General features: G+C 44.0%; 2 protein-coding genes across 4 annotated transcripts in view; both read right to left on the bottom strand.

Annotated features, from left to right (window-relative positions):
• Window positions 1-1991: 1991 nt before the first annotated feature.
• On the bottom strand, window positions 1992-3065 carry LOC115083312 (urotensin-2 receptor-like). Its single transcript, XM_029587116.1, has one exon. The coding sequence runs from the start codon at window positions 3063-3065 to the stop codon at window positions 1992-1994; it is 1074 nt and encodes a 357-aa protein (XP_029442976.1).
• A 6257-nt stretch (window positions 3066-9322) lies between these two features.
• Window positions 9323-24409, bottom strand: part of LOC115084802 (arf-GAP with dual PH domain-containing protein 1-like) — a 66839-nt gene continuing 51752 nt past the window's right edge. For all 3 annotated transcript variants that reach the window (XM_029590105.1, XM_029590106.1, XM_029590104.1), the window contains one exon: window positions 9323-10013. In XM_029590105.1, coding sequence (XP_029445965.1) covers window positions 9985-10013 — 29 coding nt within the window. In that variant the 3' untranslated portion in view covers window positions 9323-9984. The remainder of the gene's footprint in view (window positions 10014-24409) is intronic.

Raw genomic sequence — 24409 nt, forward strand, 5'->3', positions numbered from 1 at the left:
GGGGAGTTCCGTGGGGAAAGCATTTTTCCTTTCCTTTAATGATTTCTTTTTTGTTTTAGCTTTGATGTTTATTTTGTTTCTAATAAATGAAACAAACTGAAATAAACGTCAAATGCAATTAAAAATTAAAAAAAAACCAACTGAAAAATACAAAACGTAACTGTTTTCCTTTTTCAACCCTCTTATGTACATACAAAGGGTAAAGCAACAAATTAGTTATGGGAGGCTCTGCCTTTGTGAGCCATCAGAATAAACCCTACTTCTAACCATTATGCATATTGTTTATGCCACATATAAGTGGTAGTTGTTTAAAATAATATGATACATTAACCCATAAAGTAGCTATTTTGGGCACTTGTGGTTTGGTGTAGTTGTCATAGTTGTAAATGTATGCTGGAACTCAAATGGATGCCAGGCAGTACCCATACAGGAACTCTGCTGAAACACCAGTGTCGGCTTGCCTGTCATTGCTTAATAAACTTTGGAAATGGAGCCAGCTGGTGTCTCTAGATTTTTGTACTGCCCTCTAGGTAATTCTTCCCAGATATTCATGGCAATAGGGGTGAGGCAAGGATCTCAGTATGCACAACTGTAATCTAAACTGTTACAGAGAGTTAATCAACATAATTAGCAGACATGCCTTATCATAAGCAAAGTTAGGATATTAAGGGTCTTGGGTATCTGTAGAGATGGTAGAAACATCCAGCTATGTTTAGATTTGACATAAGTGCTCGATTTATACCTGCTGTTGATTGTTTTGTTCATGCCCTTCTATATCTCTGTTATTATGGATGTCTTATCTATTTTGTATTTCTGATTATGTGTGTGATGATGTAATCCACTGATAATTGTAGATCAATGGAATACACATTTTTAAAATAAATCAATAAACTGGGCCACGCTGGACACATATTTCTGGATAGCTACATAAGTCCGAATATCACACACCGATCTTCACCACTTCTGTGCAACTGTCTAAGTGATCGAAAACAAGATAAGTGATTCCTGTTGATGTTTGACCCATATCAGCTGTATGAGATGGTGTGGATTATAATGGACTTGAAATCAGCTGTAAAATTACTAATATATGAGGTAATATGAAGATACAATAAGACACAGTATGATGATGCAGTATCACAATTCATATAATGGTATATGATTAGAACTGAGTACTGTTTCGTGAGAGCTGTTACATAGTTCAATGTGTTGAAAGCGCTCAATTTATAAAATCACTTTAACCCTATTTGGATACTACATGATATCCATTTGAGTTCCAGTATACATTCATAATAATATTTTTTTAAATTTGATTTATATTCTGCCTTTCAGACACTTCAAAGTGAATTACATTCAGGTACTGTAGGTATAATTTTGGATTATATTATATATTGGCACTAGTTTATATTCCGTCATTTTTTGTAATTGTCAGAGTGCCTTTCTGATGCCATTAACCTCTGCTGAATGCTGCTGTCATGGCCAGATTTACATTTCCAGCAGCCATAGGCAGTGGGGTGGGGGATGGCAGGCACCCCTTTCCCCCCCCCCCCCCGAGACATGGGGAGGGGGGGTCCACTCCTAGTCCACCTCTATCACATACGATGTGTGACAGTTCATTCACAACTAGAGCCAGGCCTAGATTTAGGCTTAGGAAACATAGGAAACTTCCTCTGGCGCTAAACTTTGATAGGCACCAAAGCATTGCCAGTGCTGCTATACCTCTATCTGGGCTGCCTCCCAGCCACTTACCTAAGGCAGTGGCATCCAGATCCCATGGCAGCAGCAACAGCAACGACTTGAAAAAAGAAATTCAGTGCGGGGCCTACAGCTGCCCGCGGTGCACTTAAGTCCCTGTGATGGCCCTGCTCCCTCCTCCCATGTTTGCTTCCTGTTACAATGGAAACCCTTGCAAGGGGTAGGGCCACCTCAGGGCCTTGATTGCATCATTTAATTCTTTTATGAAGATTACAACTGCACACAAGCCATGAGTTCTGTCACTGATACTCCCGTGCTCTCCTTTCCAAATCATTTTCGCCACCCTGGCATGCCAGCATCCTTGTCCTCAGAGACAACTGTTCTAATTGGCTCACATGGTACCCCTTCCTTGTGACAGTGGAGATGGAGCCACGGGCTCGGCTGGCTAAATATTCCCAGTAATTCCTTGTGAGTAAAGTGTACAGCAACGGGTTGATACAGCTGTTGAAATAGGTGAGGCAAGTTACTGCAAAGTTGAGATACACTTGAGCATCAGAGGTCAACTTTAGTGACCCCTGAGTGTAGAGCTTGACCAATTGCCAGATCCAGAATGGCACAAAACAGGCCCAGTAAGCTAGAATGATGCTAAAAATTCTGTAGAAAACCTTCTGCTTGAGTGTTCGACGTTCTTTTGTCAAGAATTTTAGGCCAGAAGCCCAGTAAGTAATTGCCAACCGGGAGTACAGGTAACCAATGATCAGTCCAGGAGCCAAAATACTAGTGGTGAAGAGGATTGTGAGGTAAATTTTGAAGGCTTCAGGTGTCCAAGTGGGAAAACAGATCCTTTTGTTAGAGTACTGATCGCTCTCTCGTAGATGAATCATAACCATCATGGGTAAGGTCAAAAGCAAGGACAGAAGCCATATGAAAAGGCTAGTCAGTTTGCGGTAGGTCTTGGATAACCTCATTTTAAGTGGTCTAGACACTGCTTTGTACCTCTCCAGACTCATCACAGTCAGTATGAAAATACTGGCATGCATGGTGAGAAGGTCCAAGCTCAGAAGAACTCGGCAGCCAATATCACCAAAGAACCAGTCATGAACAAAGTATGTACACACCACAAAGGGAATAGTAGACAAGTAGAGTAGATCCGCAAAAGCCAAGTTGACCACATACACGTACATTGACCCTGCTGACTTCATTAAAATGTTGGTGATGACCAAGGTGTAAAGATTACCGGCAACACCAAAGAGGCACATGAGAGTCAAAATAACACCCAAGAGAGTTGTCACCAGGGTCTCATTTATGCTTTCCTGTCCCAGCTCAGCTGAACTGTTGGAGAAATTGGCTTGAGATGGAACTTCCATTTTCATTCGTGACTTTAGCGGCTAGCTTCGGAAGTGGATACAATCAGGTTAGGTCTGGCTAAGGGTGACAGCATTCCCAAAACAATAAAGCATGCTATCCTTTATCCAAGCATGGATCAATTTATATCTAAAAAGAAGAAAATCAAAATTAGCTGCTCTCTTTCAACAAAGATACATACTTTAAAGAAGAAATTAGTATGTCACTCTGAAACATTAATCCCAAGATTTTCTTACTGTGTCCAGAGCCTTGAAGACACACCAGTGTATCCAAATATTCAGATTCTTCCGTCTCTGCTTCTGAAGCAATCCCTGAAAATTCAGCTTCCCCTCTTTCGGGAAGGCTTTCACTAACTTCATTAAGCTCCATAGGTGCCGCCATCCTTCACAAGCACACGAAAAAGATTTTCTCCACCACAGATCTATTTCTCTTTAAATCTTAGAGACCAGAGGTCCCCCTTTCCCCCTCTAACCTTTTACTGTTTTCATAACACTGGGACCAAATGAAAAGTTTTCCCTGCCTGACCAGAGAAGTCCTGTTTGGTGTTAATAATGATCCTCACTTACTGACATTTAACAGTTAGGTGTCAACCCACAGATAGTTTGAACTGTGCCATCATTTATGAGCAGAGGGATCTCAGCCCCTTTTTAACTTCTTTCTTCTCTTGTTCATTTCTTTCTCTTTTCTTCTTTAATAGCATTTCCTCCAAACTTTATTTCCCTTTCTTGTATTATTATTATTTTTTTAGCCAGACAATTTCCTTCTGCTCCTTTTTGGGCTTCCAGCTGAATTGGAGCCAGGATTAGGATCGGGTGCCAGGCAACTTCCTTCACTAATACCTAGAGGAATGGTTTCCTCTATTTTAATATACTCCTCCCAACTCAAGTCATTGCAGTGGCAGTCCTCTGCTAGATGCTACAGACCGCAGGAACCTGGCTAAAGTCAACCTGATGTTTGGCCACTAGGTGTCACTATTATGCAATGGCCGGGATTCCTTCCATCCTGGGGGCTGAGAGTGCTGCTTCCACAGCATTCTCGGTCCCAGCCAGCCAGGGAAGCAGAAACCAGGACTGAGAATTGAACACTGGTCCTCTGCATGGCGGTGCATAGCACTAGCGCCAAGCCATCGGTTTAGGCCTTTTCCTCACATTATTAAGAATTTTTCTGTCCTTTCATTCTTTGGGTCACTTTTTTTTTTTTCTCTCTCTCTCTTACCTGTTTTTCTCCCATTCTTATAAACTTTATGGGCATGGTAAAGGACATCTTGTTTTGTATTTTAATTTCAAAGAGTCAGAAGGAACTTAATAATAGCAAGCAAAGGCTTCCCTACCGGGTCATTGTAATTAAGGAACCCATATGGCAAGTACCGGTGGATTTCAGACCTTTTTGGAATAATATTATTGCTTCAAACAATAGCCTTCTCTCACAGTCACTCTTTTCTTGTTTTTTATTTGCCTACAGTGTCTGGTTCTTTCTAGCAGCGAACAATATTCTCTCCAATCTCCTGCTAGCTATCACCAGAGCAGTGCAGTGAGTGAATGCCCTGGCCTAACAACAGATTACAGTTTTTTTCACCTCTTTTCCTTATATCCATATCCATGATTACCAGGGATCTGATTTTATTTCAAGTACATGAAATTACAAAAAAACTCAAAATTCTCAGCTTCTGCTGACATGACTGAGTGCTGTTGCAGATCAGGGGAACAGGTATGGAGGAGAAGGTGGCTTTGACAGATGAGGAACCCAGAAGGCGGAAGCAAGCAGAATGTGATGGTGGTTGCAATGGCATGTTGGGATCTGGGAGGGAGGAGGAAGAGGCATCTGAGGCAAATTGGATGGTGGGAAGTAGGAAGGCAGAGAGGCAGGAGAAGGCAGCAGCAGCAGTGGCAGATCAAGGCTGGGGAAAGGTGTTCAAGTATTGGTAATGTAACACCCCAAGGTGGAACAGGAGAAGGAGATCCTTAGAGTAGTCATAGGGCCAATTTGGATGATCTCTCTCCCTCTATTTTCCCCCAGTGGCAGTCACACAAAAAAGAATACCTCTTCCCTGTATTGTGGCAATTAACAATACAACTGGTTTTCCAGGAGGTAGAAGAGACAATTAAGTGCCATTAGATTAGTTTTGGAAAATAATTAATGAATAAAGTCCAGCTTAAACAATTAAATATTAACTTAGACTCAAATTCTGAAATGAAATAGAGTTTATTTTTAAAAGAACAGAAATCAAAGAAACTTCTTACATTAGCAAGTACAATTTCTTTCCATATTTTCAAAGAACACCTTTAAACACTTTGAAATAAATCTCCAACAGGTAGGTATATTTCTTTTAACATTTTACTTTATAGCTGTCAACCAAATCCTGGTTTTTTTAATTTTTCACTTTCAAATATTAACTTTTCTATTTCTATTGTCTTTCAGATACAAGGATTCACCCTCACAAAATATCAGATAAGTTTCAGTTTAGTTATTAACACAAACTTATCACAAATTTCTTTAAAATAAAAATCATGGTTCTTTCCTCAAAATATTCTCACTTTTGGATTTTGCAGGTTTCACTTCTTTCTCAAAAATCAACCTGGTAAGTATAAATTATATTATTCAGTACTCAATATGTCAAAATACTATATCATTTGTCAGTCTTATTTTCTGGTGTGCCACTGTGTACCAATTTCTGTGTGTCCATGGGTATCTCTGCATGTGTTTTGGCATGTCATTCTGGCTAGAAATTTACTGTCCTACAAGCAGGTGTGCCAACACAGCTCATGGGTTGAAAAAAAAACTCTGCAGGTGATGCTGTAGTAAATTGGTGCGCTTTCCTCCTCTTGATATTCTCTGGTTTCACTGATCTTTGTCCGTCCTCAGCACTGTACTTACTACACTAAACTTTAACAAAATCAACAAGAGAAACTGTCTATATACTCACGAATTATCTTTTGCAAGTTGCTAGGTAGGTGAAGGTCTCATTTGCTGGAACCTCTGTACTGAGTTATGAACTAACTAATAAAAATAAGCAATAAATAAATGTGTGTCCTTAAGTTAGTCAGAAATGCTCAAATTACCTTTCTCTCTAATTCTCATTTAAACAGATATTGTGAGATTAACTTCCAGCCTCTGCACTATCAGCTCTCTTAGAGAAGGTCTCAATTAGTAGAGAACTTTTTCTTTTATCTCCCAACGTATTAATTGGGGATGTAGTTCCAGTTAAAACTTTGTTCTCACAGATTGCTTTTCACAACAGCATTCCATTCTGTCAGGGGACTTATGCAAAATCACCATTTGCACACTCCATTCCAATCAGTGTTTTACAGTTTCTGGTTCAAAACTGAACAGATTCAATTCCAGCTTTTCTTCACACCTTTAAAATTATCAGCAAAGCCACACACAAACATATTCAAATCTGCTATAGCCGATTTTATCTAAATTTTCCTTCCACACAAATTTCTCCATTTGCTTACCTTCAAGAGAGCTGTACCACTAGGTTACAACACAACCTACATCTGTCAAGATAAGGATTTTTCCTCTTCTAACATTTCTTTTTTTTCTCTGACAAATGACTATTTGTTGCTATCTCTCAGTAGACACACTGACATGCCTCTTCTTCTCTCCAAGTCCTCTCACCATCTGCCCCCAACTGATTCCTGTTCCATGTTCAAAAGTTTTTCTGGAATCAATACTCCTCCTGGTACAATAAAGTAGTCCTGGGTTCAATGCCTAATCCTTTGCAAAGGAATTCTTTTAACTTTCCCATTATACCTCTCTTGATGAAGATCACTTTTACATTAATAAAAATGCACACATTTCTTCCCTAAGAGTGAGCCCTGTTATTCCTCTGGTGTCCTTATAATTTTCTTCACAGACTTTACATCCACATGCAAAAAGCAAATAAGCCATGCCTCCTCTGTTTACCAATACTGGCAAGTGAGGTCTCACTCTGTTAAGTATCCTGCTTGCTATGTGGAACCAATGTTCTCTCTGCCACCTGTTGTTGGGAGGACACTTTATACAGAGGCACTTCCTTTCCATAAGGTCCCTTGGGGCTTTATTTATTTATTTTTATTTATTTATTTATTTAAAGCTTTTCTATACCGGCATTCATGATGCAATCATATCATGCCGGTTTTACAGATAACAGGGAGTGCAATAACTATGTACTTTTAACCAGTGCTGAGGAAGTAAAAGTTACAATATAACAAGGTTGATGAAACTGGGGGAGAAAGGAGACAGGATAGACATGAATTATATAAACTATATATATATATATATATATATATAGTAATATATATAAATAATTATATATTATATATATATAGTAAATATATATATATAATATATATATATATATATATATACTATATATACTATATATATAGATAGAGATATAAATTATAGTATAGATATATAAAGAGATATTAAGATATATATTAGATATATAGATATATAATATAAATTATATATATATATATATAAATATAATATATAAATTATATATATATAGAACTATCCTGGCACCAGTGGTGATAGTGCCATTGCAACCCGTTGCACACTTCCAGGTTTGCAATGGCTGCTCATGTCACTGCCACGCAGCTGGTCTTGCTCTGCAACAGTAGCAGTGGCAACAGGAGCGTTACAGGCACTCTCCCCACGCTTTCTCCTGCACTACCAGTCAGCCCTATCTGCTTTAATGGAGGGAGCTTTTGTGACAACTCCTGCTGCTCCTCTCATTGCTGACTTTAACTGTGGCAGAGGCAGAGGGACTGAGCAGCTTTCTGCTGCTCTGATTCTGCCTCTCGCTGGCCACAGGAGGGACCCAGATGATTTTATTTTTTAATATCTATACATAAGCCACAACAAGCAACTAAAATATACCCTTTTATTTTGTTGAAATTCCTAGAAGAGAAAAGCAATAACATTGAGTCCCTGATGATTACATCTTCACCTTTAGAAGGTTTTAGAAGGTTCAAGGTTTTCAACAAATAATCTATCATGGAGGATTTGTATTGTGGTTATTGATAGATTTTCAGGAAGTCCTCCATAACGATCTGGTGCTCATTGTGAGTTGTGGTATTTTACATCTTCACCTTGACATTCTCGCACCAGCAAGGAGAACAGACTTTCCCCAATCTTCTCATTACCGTGCACTACTGTTGGGACTGTTGCGATCCCCCCTGCTGCTGCGCTACAGGAGGTCTCTTACCTCCCTCCAGAGGCCGCTCTGAAGCCTGGGCCTCGCCTGTGTTCCATCCGGGACTTGCTCCAGGGCCTGAGAGGCCTAGCTGTGCCTGTGGCTTGCTTGCCAGCGTTTGGACTTCCTGTTTGGCGACGCCCTTCTCCTAGGGGCTGGCCCGCAGCTCTCCACCTGACTTATAGGACCAGCGGTGGGCGGTCCTGGCAAGCTCCTCCCAGGGAGTTGCCTTCTACCTCCTGTACTTAAGGACTTTCTGTTCACTTGCAAAGGGCCTCCGGATCGGGCTCTACAGTCGTCTGTAACCCTGCCGATCCAGGTCCCCCGGTTTCGCCTATGCCTTGATGGGTTCCTGTCCTGTGTCCCTGCCTAGATGTATGCTCCTGTTCCTGCCAGCCGTAAGGACTTCGGATGTGAGTATCCCCAGCATCGGAGTTCCTGTTCGCCTGGGTCTTCCCCGCACCCTCCTTCTCAGCGTGGTCCGCGACCAACCTTCCTGGGCTGTGTAGGGCGCGTCTGGGACAGGGTGGTCCGCGACTCAGTCCCACGGGTGGGCTGAGTAGGGCGCCCTGATGGACAGTGCAATGTTTCCGTCCAGCCTTGTCTACAGTATCTGCTTCAGCCCTTGCCCGGATGTCTTCTTGTCTCTGCCTTGACCTACGTCCTTGTCTGGTTCCTGAGCCTTCTGTCCTGTTGGGCCCTGGAGTGGCCACAGGAGGGATTCGTCCCACAGGGCTCTTGAGCTTCTGCCAGCCGAGGGGGCTTCGGATGTGAGTATCCCAGCATCGGAGTTTCCTGCTCGCCTGGATCCTCCCTGTGTCTCGCTTCAGCCCTTGTCCTGATGTCTCCCGTCTTGCTTCAGCCTGCTTCTGCCCCGTCTGATGTCCTTCTGTTTAAGGACTCTGTCTGCCCTCGCCTCCGTCCGGCCTGCTGCCCATTGCCGTTCCCTGCGGCAGGTCCGAAAGGGCCGGGAACAGTCGGAGGATCGTTCATTAGTCAACTTCCCCGTGTTGGCTACCATGGGCATGCAGGTCCGGCTGAGGGTCGGACTCCCTGCTTCTGTTCTGCCTGCCTGGCTCACACATGCCTGCTCAGCTAACCTCCCACGGTGTGGCTTGGGGCTCCTCCTTGAGTCCTGCCGTGGCCCAAGGGCTCACCACCCACTGAGAACGACCAGCGCCGCGCGCGCTCGTAACAGGGAAGTCTGGGCTCTCTTCAAGCTTCCAAAATGCATCAGGAAATTGGGGTGAGTGAGAATGTCATGATTGACAGGGAACCAGTTAAGAGTTGCCAACTGGCTTCAGTTTGTTTTTCAGCACGTCCTAATTTTACCCAAGTGCCACGTATGGCCTTGTAATGCTACTTTTCTTAAGAAATCTCAGAACCACAAGTTCATGCATGCAGCTGGAGTAAAACCAGGACTGGATCAACCTGTCCTCGAAACAATGACGTCAGTGGGTGACCAAATCCATCAGTTTCAGAGTTCACAGAGGTACAGAGTGCTTCAGGAAGGCTTACCATTAGAAACCCCACTGCGCTTCAGTCCAGACTGTGGGTCCTAGGATGCCAGGCAATTTTCAAGTAATTATGCCCTTCTTTTCTTTTATACATGTTTACATTTTGAAAATAAAACTAAAACCAAAAAAATTTGATGGGTTGCGTTTCAAGCTCTGATGAAGAATTTTTCTTCTGGAGATCTTGGACAGGGAAGAGCAGTGAGTGATTCCACGTCGGCTTGAGGCGCCCTAGGATCTGTGCTTGAAATGTGCTTCCACTGTGAAGGAAAAGAAACAGAAGATAGAGGGAAATAAGAAAAAAGAATCTGAGGGGTGGGTTTCTTTTTTTTCCAGACCCACGCATACATGCAGATGCACAAACATGCACGTCCCAGAAGTAAGCTCCTTCAGTCTTGGATATGAAACTTCTGTTGTTTAGTGAACTGAATAGTGCTAGAAAGAGAAGTTTATTTATTTATTTAGTTTTTTTTATATACCGGCATTCATGATAGGATCACATCATGCCGGTTTACATTTGAACAAGGAGTGTAGGGTAACAATAAAACTGAACTAGTGCATAGGAAATGAAGTTACATTGAACAAAGGTAATGGAACTAGGAGAAGAGAGAGAAAGACAAAAGTAAGTTAAAAAGAAAAGTAAGTTAAAAGAAGTGTTCTGTTTACCTACCCAACAGATATAGCATTAGCTAATTTCTCCTTCCCACAGCCCCTGAGGGGAGGGAGTCTTTGCCATCACACAATGGTGGCACCTTGTCCAGAAAACGTCAACCAAAATGAAAAGGTGATGGAACACCTCCCCTGTGAGGAGAGTCTAAACAGATTCGGGCTCTTGAACCTGGAGAAAAGAGGGCTGAGGGGAGATATGAGAGAGGTCTATAACATCTTGAGTTAAGTGGAATGGGTAAACTAGGAACAGGTATTTGCCCTTTCAAAGAGCACGAAGACTATGGAACATGAAGCTAATGGGTAGCACATTTAGAAAAAAAAAATCGAAGAAAGTATTTTTTCACTCAGCCCACAATTAAACTTTGTAATTTATTGCCAGAAGATGTGATGAAAACAGTGTAGCTGGATTTTAAAAGGGTTTAGACAAGTTCCAGAAGCAAAAGCCTATAAAACATTTTTAACTTTTGTTATGTTAACTCTGTGTCCTGCAGTACTTAGCAAATGCATTTTTTTTAAATTATTTTTGCCACTTTTGGCCTGGAGGGCCATGCATTAACTTGTGTTTCTTCTCTCAACTCTGCGGTGCCCATCTACCTGAAATTCATAATTCTGTTATTTATAGAATATGAATTTAAGATTTTATGTTTAGGTTTTTTGAATAATTTTATTCTGTAATCTTTCCAAACTTTTAATTCCAAAGACTTCAGGTAGAACACTGAGGTTATCAAGTCAAGATTTTTTAACTTTGTCTTCAACAGCGAAGTTGAGACTGGAAGAGATATGCTGCACATCCTTCAGCTATCAGGACCTTTTGACTGAGGCATGCGTGGATTGGCCTATCAGGGCTTCAGATACATTGATCATATGACGAAAGGTGGCAGCATGGCCTCTATGTTGTTTGCTGTGCTCTGAGGAGCAAAAAAATGTAGAACCCAGAGTAGCGACCCGCCACTGGAACCCATCCCGCTGGCGGCCGAAGATGGAGGAAGAGGCTGCCACCAGAGCCTAGGCTGGTGGGGCCAAAAAAGAAAGAAAGATGCTGCGAGCCATTGCTGGAGCCCAGGCCAGTGGGGCCGAAAAGAAAAAATGATGCCAAAGAAAAAGAAGGGAAGCTGAGGGCCGCTGACGAGAGGAAAGAGAGGCTGTCGCCAGATCCCAGGCCACCAGCGGCCAAAGAAAGAGTCAGAGGCATAATTGTGAGAGAGAGATGGAGCCTGCATGTGTTTGAGTGAGAGAGAGAGAGGAGAGGAAGGAGAAAGTCTGTACATCTCTCCTTTCAATCCATGACAATTTTAGGATGACTGGAAATCAAATGTTCCCAGATATGGAAAGCAGGGAATTCATTTTTATCCTTACCACTTTTAATTATTGGGTTTTGATGCGTCTCTCGAATACCAAAAAAAAATTTCAAAATGGTAAACTTCTTTTTAAATTTATGAGTTTTAATTAGTGGATATTCTATTCATCAGCTGTTTTTAAATATTTGTTCTTTTTTTTAGTATGGTTTTACTATTGTGTTTTATATTTCTTGGATTTTATGTTTGTTGTTTTATGAGGAATAGGAAAATTGCTAATTTTCATTCCTGAAGGACCACGGATCAGTCCAGACGAGTGGGTTTATGCATCTCTACCAGCGGATGGAGGCAAAGAACAAAACTTTGAGGCACTGCAATCCCTAGGTATTGACCTGATCCCAGGCCAAAATGATTACATTAACAAACCTTCACCCACACTAAGTGCAAATAGAGACTTAAAGTTGGAACCCCTGAAACTAGGCCCTTTTGAGTTAACAGAAAAAGCATATATCCAATTATGTACATTTCTCATTACTCTGACTACATCAAATCTCAGCTCTGCAGCACCCAGAAGCGAGGAAGTCTTTTGAAAGATGGGGACAGGTCTCTGGACTGATCTGTGGTATTTCAGGAACGAAAATTAACAGGTAAGAACCAATTTTCCTTTCCTGTTCGTACCCCAGAGAGGTTCAGATGAGTGGGATGTACCCAAGCCCCTCTATTCTGGGCGAGAACCCGAAAGACCTGCGTGCAATTCACTCTTCCCAAACATTGCCTCCTCTGCAGCGTGTACATCTATACGATAATGTATGGTAAAAGTGTGAAGAAAAGACCACATCACCGCATGGCAGATCTCCTGCAGAGAAAGCAATTGACACTTCTCCCATGAGGTCACCTGCGCCCTAGTGGAATGTGCTCACAACCCTTCCAGCACCAGCCAGCCCTTGCAGATGTAAGCCAAAGCTATCATCTCCTTCAACCAGTGAGCAATCATGCCTTTGGAAGCATTATTTCCCTTCTTTGCTCCACTGAATAGGACAAATAGATGAACCGATCTACGAAAGGAATTAGTCACCTTGATACGATGCATGTCCAATAAGTGAAGTTCTCGAGCCATCGAAGAACTACCTTCAGCTAAAAGGATGGAACTGTTCGTAAGGAGATTTCATCATCCGAAAAATGGAGGATAGGATCCTTATACGACAACGCTTGCAGCTCAGAGATTCATCTAGCTGAACAGGTAGCCACCAGGAAAACAGTCTACAAGGTTAAATCTTTCAATGATGCCCTCCGCATCAGCTCAAAAGGGGGTCCACACAGCACCCAAAGTACCAAATTCAGATTCCATTCCGGGCAGATCTTCTGTACTGGAGGACACAGATGCTTTGCCCCTCTCAAAAAATGAGCCACATCTGGATGAGACCCCAGCAGCTTTCCCCAAATTCTGCTGTGCAGGGAACCCAAATCTGCTACTTGAACCCGGAAGGAATAATACGCCAGCCCCTTAGATAACCCTCATTGCAGAAATTCCAATATACGCGGGACACCCATCTCTAAGGGTTGTACCCTCTTCAGCAAGCACCATGATTTGAATACTCTCCATACCCGGACATAAAGTCATTAAGTGGAAGGCCTCCTTGCCTGAAGCAAAGTTGCAATCACATAAGAACATAAGAAATTGCCATGCTGGGTCAGACCAAGGGTCCATCAAGCCCAGCATCCTGTTTCCAACAAAGGCCAAACCAGGCCACAAGAACCTGGCAATTACCCAAATACCAAGAAGATCCCATGCTATTGATGCAATTAATAGCAGTGGCTATTCCCTAAGTAAAACTTGATTAATAGCAGTTACTGGACTTCTCCTCCAAGAACTTAACCAAACCTTTTTTGAACCCAGCTACACTAACCACATCCTCTGGCAACAAATTCCAGAGTTTAATTGTGCATTGAGTGAAAAAGAATTTTCTCCGATTAGTCTTAAATGTGCTACTTGCTAACTTCATGGAATGGCCCCTAGTCCTTCTATTATCCGAAAGTGTAAATAACCGATTCACATCTACTCGTTCAAGACCTCTCATGATCTTAAAGACCTCTATTATATCCCCAGTCAGCCATCTCTTTCACTGGCTCTGAATATCCCTTCAAATGGAGCCACTGCCTCTCAAAAGCCAGGCTGCTACACAGAAGCAATCCTCCTGGTCTGAAAATACAGGTCCCTGACGAAGTAACCCTAAGAGATGAGCCAAATGAACGGGTCTGTCTACTGCGAGACACGGAAGATCCACAAACCATGGCTGCCGCGGCCACTCACTCGCCACCAGAATCACCCTGCCTGGATGAGTTTCGATGCGCCGCAGCACCCAGCCTATGAGCGACCACGGAGGAAACACATACAGCAAGAGGTGTCAGCCATGGCTGAGCGAGAGCGTTGATACCCTCCGATCCGACCTCCCATCTGCAACTGAAAAAGCGACCTGTTTTCGCATTCGCCAGAGTCGCCATGAGGTCTATCCCTGGTTTATCCCACTTTACTTGTAGCAAGATGACAACTTCTGCCATCAACTCCTGCTCCCCTGGATCCAGACGCTGTCTGCTGAGGAAGTCCGCTTGCACATTGTCCACTTCAGCCACATGAGAAGCAGCTAGTCTCTCCAGATGTTTCTCTGCCCACAGGAACAGCTCCTGTGCTTCCAACGCCACCAGATGACTCTTCATACCGCCCTGATGACTGATGCACACTACTGTCGTCGCATTGTCTGATTTGCCTAGAACGAGTGGAAGGAATTCCAACAAGGCCTTGCTCACTGCTCTGGTTTCCAGTCGATTGTTTGACCAAGCTTCCTCCTCTGATGACCACTGACCATCGGCTGATTTCCCCAGACAAATTGCCCCCAACCAGAGAAGTTGGCATCCGTGGTTAAAAGTACCCAGTCGGGCATTTCCAGATCCATTCCCTTCTCGAGATTGTGCCGCGGCCACCATGAAAGACTGGACCTGGCCTCCTCTGGCAATGGTAATGGCAGCTGAAATTCCTCAGACGTGGGTTCCTACAGAATAACAGCGTCCCCTGCAGAGGACGTATGTGAGCAAAAGCCCATGGTACTAAATCCAGCGTAGAAGCCATGGACCCCAGGACCTGTAGGTAATCCCAGACCTTGGACATCACCAAGCTCTGCAACTGAAGAACCTGACTCTGCAGCTTGAGGACTCTCTCCGAAGTCAGGAACACTTTCCCCAGATGGATATCGAAGCGAGTCCCTAGATATTCTAAGGATTGAGTCTGCTTCAAATGACTCTTTGTGAGGTTCATCACTCAGTCCAGTGCCCCCAGAAGCTGGAGCAGCTGCTGGACTAAGTGACCACACTCTTCCTCTGACTTTGCTCGGATGAGCCAATCATCCAGGTATGGGTGTACTAGGATGCCCTCCTTGACGGTCACCACCACTACTACCATCACCTTTGTGAATGTGAGCAGCGCCATCCCTAACCCAAAGGGAAGAACTCGAAACTGGAAATGTTCTCCCAAAATCATGAATCTCAGAAACCACTGATGTTCGAGTCAAATAGGGATATGAAGGTAGGCCTCCGACAGATCCAGGGACGCTCAAAACTCCCCTTTGCATACCACCACTATCACTGTGCACAGCGTCTCCATCCAAAACTGCGGCTCCCAGAGAGCAGCATTCACCTTCTGCAGATCGAGAATGGGCCAGAACAATGGTGCAAAAAAACTGTAATCGCTGTAGCGTATCCCGCACCGCCTCCTCCTTGCTCTGGGAAATGCAGCGGGAGACTACAAAGGTGTCCCTGAGTGGCCGAGAAAATTCAAAGGAATAACCATCTCTTACCACCTTCAGGACCAACTGATCTGACGTTATTCTGGTCCACTCCTCATAAAAAAGAGAACCTCCCTCCGATAGCCTCCTGAGAGGAGTGGACCATCACACCTTCATTGTCTGACCTTACTTCTGCTCCCCCCTTGGGGACCTGCGCTGACTTCACAGGCCCTCTAGTCTTCTGAGCTAAACAAGCCTTATGACGATGAAGCACAAAGCCCATGGAAAAGGCCTCCAGGTCTCCAAGTCCAAGGAAGAAGAGTCCTGATTGACTCCCTCCTGAGCCCCCCCCGGTCCCCTGCTAGCAGCAGGGTCCTTTCCCACCAGAAAAAGCGAGGGAGGGGAATCCCGGGGCTCTGAAATGGCAGCCTGCACTTCGGCATATGCTGTCAAAATGGCCTCCAGCTCCTCTGACCCCCTATGGGGCCTCAGAAGCCAACCCAGCTGCCTGCACTTTGTCACCGCTCCCTGGGGGTCCCGCCAAGGTTCCGGCCCTTCTGGCGCAAATTCGTGACAAAGCGAGGCCGCATCTAGGCAAGATCACCTCAGGCCGCAGCCGCGGCAAAGTCCTGCTGTGCTTGTGGGAGCCGGTGTGTCGGGGCAATCGGGCTTGCACATGTGGTCAGGCCTAAAACTAACGGAGCTCAGCGTCACACTGATCGCTGTCCGGGTGCTGAAATACAGCACAAACCCTGATAACAGGTAGGCAATTCGGCCTGCTCCCTCCTGCCTGCCCTCCCAGCAGATGAAAAACAAACTTACCTGCTCCTCAGCCCTACACAGAAACACTGCTGCAGCCTCCCCAGCTTCACTGCTCTGTTTTTTGTTAAAGAAAGAGGGCCAGAACAAAAAAAAGACAAGGGGGAAAGCACTACTCCCCTGATTCTGGAGGCTACCTGCTGAGGAACCAGGCACACTGAGGGAGTGAAGAGCCCAAAGGGGGAGAGGAGCCAGGGCCTCTGGCTATCTCCCCCTCCCCCCCCCCCCACCAAAAAGGGCAGAGTCCTGACAGGAATTTCCAACCCCATACTCGCCCTGCTCTATCCAAGGGATTGTCCCACGAAGGAACCTAACACCTTGAGGAGCTGAATCCTGTTCTTCCTTTTTTTTTTTTTTTTTTTTTACACTTCCAGACTGTAGGTATGCACCTCTATCATCTGTTGGAGACAAAGAAATACTGAGGGACTGCAGGTGGCACTCTTGGTTATGTAGCAGTGCCCCAAAGTTTTGTTCTCTGCTTCCATCTGCTGGTAGGGATGAATAAACCCACTCATATGGACTGATCCGGGGTACAATCAGGAAAGGAATGTTTCTGTTTTTCATACACAGTGTCTGGCTTGTTCTGGTTTCCAGTTCAGTTTTTGTTTCCATGTTTCTATCTATACTTTATGGTCTCTTTATTCTGTATTGGTGTATTTATTCTGTCTGCGTTCTGCCTGTGTCTGACCGAGGTGAGGCATTCTGTTAGGGTGTTTCTGTAGCAGCTTAGCTTGTTCAGTTTTTCCAATTAGGAGGTGTATTGATGTTTTAGGGCATGGTGTAATATTTGCAGTGTTACCTTTTCATAGGTAGGGTTGTTACTGTTTTGGTGCTGGCAGTTAATGCTGTTTTGGTATGGGAGTTTTACTATATTGTAATTATAATTTAGTTTACTCATGACTTTCTAAGGGCCAAGCGCACACCCAGAACACGTTACCATATGAATTCCAAGGGTCTTTCTTACTTTTTTTTGCAGGGTTTTCTGGTTGGCAACACAGCAGTGCACATAAATATAGTATACATGTGATATTTTTACTTTAGAAGACTGTACTTATTACAAATGCATAATTTTTAATTGTGTGTGTGGAGGGTGGGGCTGGAGGGTGCAAGGCTGTAAGGTTTTGCCTAGAGTGCCTCATACCCTTGCACTAGCTCTGGTTGTACTGGCTCCATGTGGGAAAGCAGAATTCTATCTGGAGCTGTGTTGTTGTTGTGGGCCAGGCTCTTCCCAGTCTCGGCTGCAGTAGTGATGCATATATCCTTGGCCAGGGTTTAATTCTCTTTTTCTTAAGCCCTAGAGGAAGCAAGTGGTATGGTTCACTTCTGGACTCCCTTCCCCAGGAGTAGGTAGGAAGAGCAAAGCCTAAGGAATTATGGGGCCGAGGCAATACAGTACGCTGAGCCCAGCGAACTGTATGACCTGCAGTTCGACGCGGGTTGTAGAGGCGCTAACTAATTCCCTTATGCAATTGGCCCCTACACTGGCACATGCCAGTGAAAGGACCAATCCCCTTTCAGGACAGCCTTCTGAAAGGAGATTGGTCCTTTCACTGACATGTGACAGTAAAGGGACCGATCCGCAATAAGTGAAGGAGTGAATAAATTAATAATAAGTGCCCGACACTTTAATAATAATATATAATAATAAAAATAATTTATACATATATATTATATATATAATATATATATATATATATATATATATATATATATATAATAAAAATAATTTACACCCCTTCTGGTGCCGGTAGTCAGGTTGGGAGAATGGACTCTGAATCAGCGTCCATTTTCCTAACCCCTGCATGTGCGCTGGTTAGGGAAACGGGACGCTGATAAATTTAGCGTCCGTTTTTGTAACCGGCGGACAGCCACCACAGCGGACCTCTTTCTGGCTTGCACTGTCAATGAGGCGCTAGGGGCGCGCAATCGCCCCTAGCGCCTCCTCGACAACACGAGCCCTAATTTAAATATTGCATCGCACCCCCAGGAGAGGTGCCTGGGGGCGCGTTATGAAACCAGGCGCTGAATACACAGCGTCCGCTTTCAGCGCGGGTTTTTTTTTTGCATCGGCCCCTATAAAAGCAGCAGACCATGCAGCACACAGTCAATGAGAATGTGCTGGATAGGGGGGAGGCCCCAGACGTGGAGGCAAGCTACTGTCACAGAAAAGAAGAGTTGAGCCAGAAGGAGGTGCTTTTGCAGTATTAGTGAGGCTTCTGTCTGAGATGGCTGCGCTGAGCTTTGTGCGGCAGCTGGCTGTGGAACCAGTGAGTCTTCTGGAGAATAAAGGTGCCAAGAAGGGGGTGAGGATTTAAAAGGGAGGGGGGGGGGGGCTGCAGCAGGGCTGAGGAAAGGGCTGGCAACAGACATCAACTTTGTACATAATGATGCGGCAATGCTGGGGCAGGTCAGCACTCAACTGAATGAACACAAGAGAAGCAGCACAACAGCAAATGTCTGTTTGTGCCTGAGCCACTTGGCTGGCAGTGTGACTGTCTCATTTCTTGACAACTGGTTCAGGAAGAGTGGTTGATTGGCAAAAAGCTTAACACCAGAGCAGGAATCTGAGATATATGAGAGATGTAACTAAACTCGCGGGGGCCCCAACTGATTGCATGGATCGATGGGGGACTGCAGCTCAGTTTGCTCACCCCCTGGTCTAGGATGTACTCTAGTTTGTTAGGAAAAAGATTTAAATTTATGTCTGAGATATTTTGCCTTAATTCTGCCAGGCTCCAGGTCACAAGATGTATCTCTCCAAGGTCGGCTCGATAGGATTTTGGGAGCTGGTGAAGCATAGACTGCATAGAACGTGCCAAGGAAATCACAGGTATCCTGTGGGCTGGTTTTGAAAAAATCCCCTGGGCTGATATTTGCCTGCAATCCGCCCCTGTTCAGGAAGATTACAAATGTCCTGGTTATTTAATCGGGCTTATGAATCACATATGCATTTGTAAGACAGTGACTTCTGAAAAGCATTTATTCATTGAAAATTGTTGCTTCCTTGCTCAGCCATGCTGACTTCAAAGGGCAAATGGTCACTTAAACCGTTTTACCGCAATCTTTCTGGAAGTCCGGAAATGCCAAAAGGTGGGACGGCAGATGTTCTTTGAAAACAATGGGAAGGGTAATTTGAAATTCAGGAAGATTATAGAGACCTGGTTTTCTAATCAGGCTTATGAATTGCATATGCCATGACTGCAAGAAATATTATTGATGCACTTTGAACTCTGTGAGCTGGAGGATTGTTTTGAATGATAACCGCAGGTAATGGAGAGAAATGTCATTTGAGTATTTTTTCCTTCTATTATAATTTTAGTTGATTTTAACTATTTACATGTTTTTGTAAGTTTTTATGTGACTTTGCTGTATACTGCTTAGATTTTTATGAGAAGGGTGGTCTAAAAGGACATTAAATTAAACTAAACTAAAAATCCAAATGTGGGCTCCTGTAACAAGGCCCCCAGGGCCCAGGCATCCCTGAACCACTTCCATGTTAGGGAAGAGGGGTGCTAACTTTCTCCTACCTTGCCCATCACTGTCAAAATGGTGCCAGCTCATCCCTGCTTCATCTTGACCTGCATGTGAACAAAGTGTAAGTGATGAGGAGCTGGCACGATTTTGACAGCACTGGGCAAATTAGCCGGAGGTAAGCACATCTCCTTCTGCCTGCAGAAGAGATATAGGGATCAGGGAGACCTGGGGGGGGGGGGGGGGGGGTGCAGGGTGAGGGTAGGGTTGGGTAGGCCTCAAGGAATTCTGGTTAGCCTTACTGTTGGGGGAGCAGCAGGGGTGCTGGGGTTGTGCTGTTTTGTTGTGTCTTGAAGGTAGTGATGCAATCAGCATCTCAATGGCCTTTTCGGTGTTGGTAGGGTTGCCAGAGAGGTTAACAAGGCTGGCATGCTAACCTTTTTTTTCCATCACTGCCCTGTCCCAGTGTCATTATTTTTCTCAGTACTATGTGTACATGTCTATGAGAAAGTTAATGCACATTAGTATATGGGGGAAGTGAGCTTTCAATCTGACTATCCTTTTATTTACACAATTAGCATGCATTTAATTTGTTTTTGTCACAAGGCAGCAGCAAATTTCTCCCTTCAGTCATCCTACACCCCTGGGTGTATCAGTATCTATATGGCAATTTGTGGCACTGTCTTGTGTATGCAAAGGTATCCTGTTTGGTGTTTGCTAATGATCATGAACACCACACACTTGCTGATTACTGTGCAGTGAGAGTCCTGTGATTAGAAACTGGCAGCACATCACTGGCTAACAATATCTTGAGATGCACTAACAGGATTAATACATTTAAGACAAATGAAGAAATTCTTCTCCCTCCCTCCCCTTCTCCGTTTAGAACTGGTGAGCCTGTTCTTGGGAGTACTGTATTCAGCTTTATGGCCCTACGCTTTAAGAATTTAAAGAAATTGGAGCCAGTTCAGAGAAGGACGACAAAAGTGACATGGTACTTACATCAGTGGTTCCGAAGCATTTCTAAATATACCAAAAATTACAGGGAGCACCAAAACAAAATAACTTCAAAATCCATAGCAAAATGTAAGGGTGTTTTTTTTAACAACACTGATTAGGGTTTGGTATGAATAGGTCTAAGGTACTATATCCAAGTAATGGTGACTGGGCTTGTTATATCTGTTGGATGGACAGGGAATATAGGATGATGTTTTATATTTGATTTAAATGTATTTGTGGGGCAAAGGGGGGTGATTTTATGTTTATGCATAATTCTGTTTTGACCATATGAGGTAGATTGAGAGGGAGTGTTTTATAGTTATATTGGGTGGGAGTATTTTTTTTTTTTAGATATTTATAATTGTTTACCACCTAGTAAGTAATTACATTTGAGCTGTTATATCAAATGTAATATCAATAAAATAAAATATAAGTGTGATGTATCACGGTTTGGCTAGCTGGAGTCAGGAATCAGTCCCACAGAAGCGGCACAGCACTGCAGGGCAGTACTAGAAATGGTCTTCTGGCTAACCAGCCCCGTCCCCCACAGGTTGAGCCCATTAATCTGGGGACTGGTAGGACTTGTCTTCTGGGGAATATCATATCTGGTGCTGGATTCAGGCACAGGCTGGGAGCTGGGTACAGGCAGGGCTGGAGGCAAGGATGATGTTAAGGGCGGGCAGGAGTTGGATATAGGCAGGGCTAGAACACAGTACAGACTGAGAGCTGGGACATGGATTAGGCTGGAAGCTGGAACAAGGATTGGGATCAAGGGCAAGCTAGGACCAAAAGACAAGGGCAGGGCTTATGATATTCGACAAGGACTGGACAGGACAGGACAAGAACTAGAAAAGGACAGGACTAGACAAGGACAAGACAGAAAAGGCAACCATAAACAGGAAGGCCCAACAGGGCACAAGGCTGGCTAGGCTAACCTAGAAGGCCTAAAGGCTGCAAAATAAGTCAGGAAAGCACAAGAGGGCACTGAGCATGGCAGGTCATTCAAAACCTGGGCTGGGATTTGTAGCTACTCAGGGATCTTTCCCCTATTTTATACCCCCTCCCAACTCAATTTAGCCCAGTCATTACTGTGACTATCCTCGGCTGGGGGCCATATGCCAGGGCTCCTTGCAGAAGCCTACAATCATGGGTTCTGAATTTGGCCACTAGGCGTCACTGTTGAACAATGGCTGGGACTCTCTCTACTCCCCAAGGAGGTTGGCACAGAATAGATAATCTTGTGAAGTCTCCCAAGCCCTAACGTTCTGTGAATCCGTAATGGGATGATGATACTGAAGTCCATGGTAGTGAATGTCAGCCAGAAAGTCCATCTTTGTAGGATGGTATCATTGTGTGATGGTGAGTTGACAAAATATAAAAACTGTTTGCTTCTTGTCCTGCCATGCAGACGCTTTTTACATGGTTACACAATATACTGGCCTGTGTTTTTCTCATTATAGTCAGCGCCCCTATGTTCCTACGATTGTGCACAGAAGAAACATATATTTAGCTTGTTGCTGCATTATTACTGACAACTGCCGCAGAATCAATATTCATGAAAGTTTTCCCACCTCTTAATTCAATCCTTTGAAGAAAGCTACAGGGTGCCTGCTTTCACTCTCAGCTCTCTCTCTCTGCTTCTGCTCCAGCACCTCCCCTTGTAAACAGCCTTCAGGAAATCCTATCTTTCTGATGCTCCCCCTACCCTCCTTCTGTCCTAACTGGGGGTTGGGGGGTGAAATTGGAGGAGACAGGAAATCAGTTAGAATGTTTGATCCCTCAAGATCTTTTAAACCCTTATCAAACCAAAGATAATTTTGATATAATTCTTGCGTGGAGTGATGTCCCTTTAGAAGAATTTCATGCCAGATCAGTCCAGACAAGTGGGATATACCCAAACTCCACCCAGACCAGGCAAGATGAATCCATGATAGCCCTCAAGACTTCTACATCAAAATGTAGCCTCTTCTGACCTACAAATCTACAATGAAGTGCTTAGAGCAGGGATGTAATGGAGACAGGGGTGCTGCCCTGCCATTATCCTCTAGAAAGACAGTTTCTGTTTCTGCATAAGAGTCCTACTCCCTCATCAAGTGTGCAAACTTTTGCTGGAGCAAGCTGAAGCATTCATCTCCTTGATTCCTCCTGAAATCAATGCCTTAGAAACCACTGTGCTTTAATAGAATACATCAAAGACCTATCCAAGAAGAAGCTGATCACCTACAAACATTTCAAAAGTGAACTACAAGGACTTAGGAATGGCCATTCCCGTCCTAGCCTACATTGCCTGACTTTCCCACTGTTATAAGAGACAAAAGCTAGATTCTGACAGAAATGAATCACTATCCTTAGAAGAGAGAATATATTGGATACAGAGATACCCTTTCCTTTAAAATTACCAAAGGCCATCAGGAAGACCAACATCAACAACATGACTCAAAAAGACATTATTGTAAGAGACTTGAGAGGAAGGAGATCAGATTCTTTCAAAACTAAGTTAGATTCTAAATCAAGGAGACTTCCCACAGCAGAGGACTTAAATTCTTGACTGCACAGAAGAAAGTATCCCATCTGAGAAAGTAGTGAGAAAGTTTCTATGACTGTATTCCTTGCAACAACGAGAATAGGTCTCTGCCCTCTGCAAGATTTGTGGGTTATGCCTTCATGTCAGTCTCCTCTGGTGGAAGGATAAGATTGAAGGAATCAATCCCTCAAAGTGAAAACTGTTCCTCTGTAAACTGACCTTGCAGAGGCTCCAAACTCTGTCAGGTTCACTACATGGTCCTCTTTTGTACCACAGAAGGCTGCAATCCCCGATACTAAGTATCCTCACTATGTAGCCTGATTCTCTCAATAACCAAAGCTGTAAAAGAGAATGAAAAGGATCTTTTAGGGAGGAATCCTCTGACTGGTGGAAAGGGTGAAAGAGCACCCCTATTTGTACTTTCACAACTCAGGCCAGGGAATATCCAGGCTCCCAACAGGAAGACATGTAGAAGACTGGATGCAGATCATGATTCAGGATATCCAAATAACCAGGCTCCTGCTTTCCTATTTCAATGAAAGAATTTGCTTGTCTTGGAGCTTTGCTGGGCTGATCTGAGATCTACTTGAGGTGCCCTAATTAACCCCTAGTAAGGCAATGGCCACTTCTGCAAGTCCTTTCACTTTGGGGTCTCAAGAGTATCAGCTGAAAATATTCATCTGTATGTTGACTGTGTCAGCCATGTGAACTGCTGCTAGGTCCTGCAAAGAAACTCTGTCCCAGACCAAATCTGAATCTCTTTCCAGGGTACCTGAGGACTACTAGATTCCCTCATCTTGTTCACATCAGCTAATGATGTTACATTGATAACTACCACCTAGGTCACCTTCTCTCAAGGCAGAGACCAGGATTTCTGGAATGCTAGATGCTGGCTTTGACCTTCAGCCTAGACATGGACCCATTGGTTCTCCATTAGGACTCCTTCCCTGATTCAGATGCCCTGGATCATTATTCCCCTCTCTAACATATAAGGCTTATGTCTGTGATGCAAAATAACCATGAAGGAAACTCCAAAGCCATTTCCTGCAGGAGACAACTATGAAAAGACACATGCTCAGGCTCCTTCTAACCTCCCAAGAGAG

This window comes from Rhinatrema bivittatum, chromosome 2 (assembly GCF_901001135.1).
Source record: "Rhinatrema bivittatum chromosome 2, aRhiBiv1.1, whole genome shotgun sequence".
Taxonomy (NCBI): Eukaryota; Metazoa; Chordata; class Amphibia; order Gymnophiona; family Rhinatrematidae; genus Rhinatrema; species Rhinatrema bivittatum.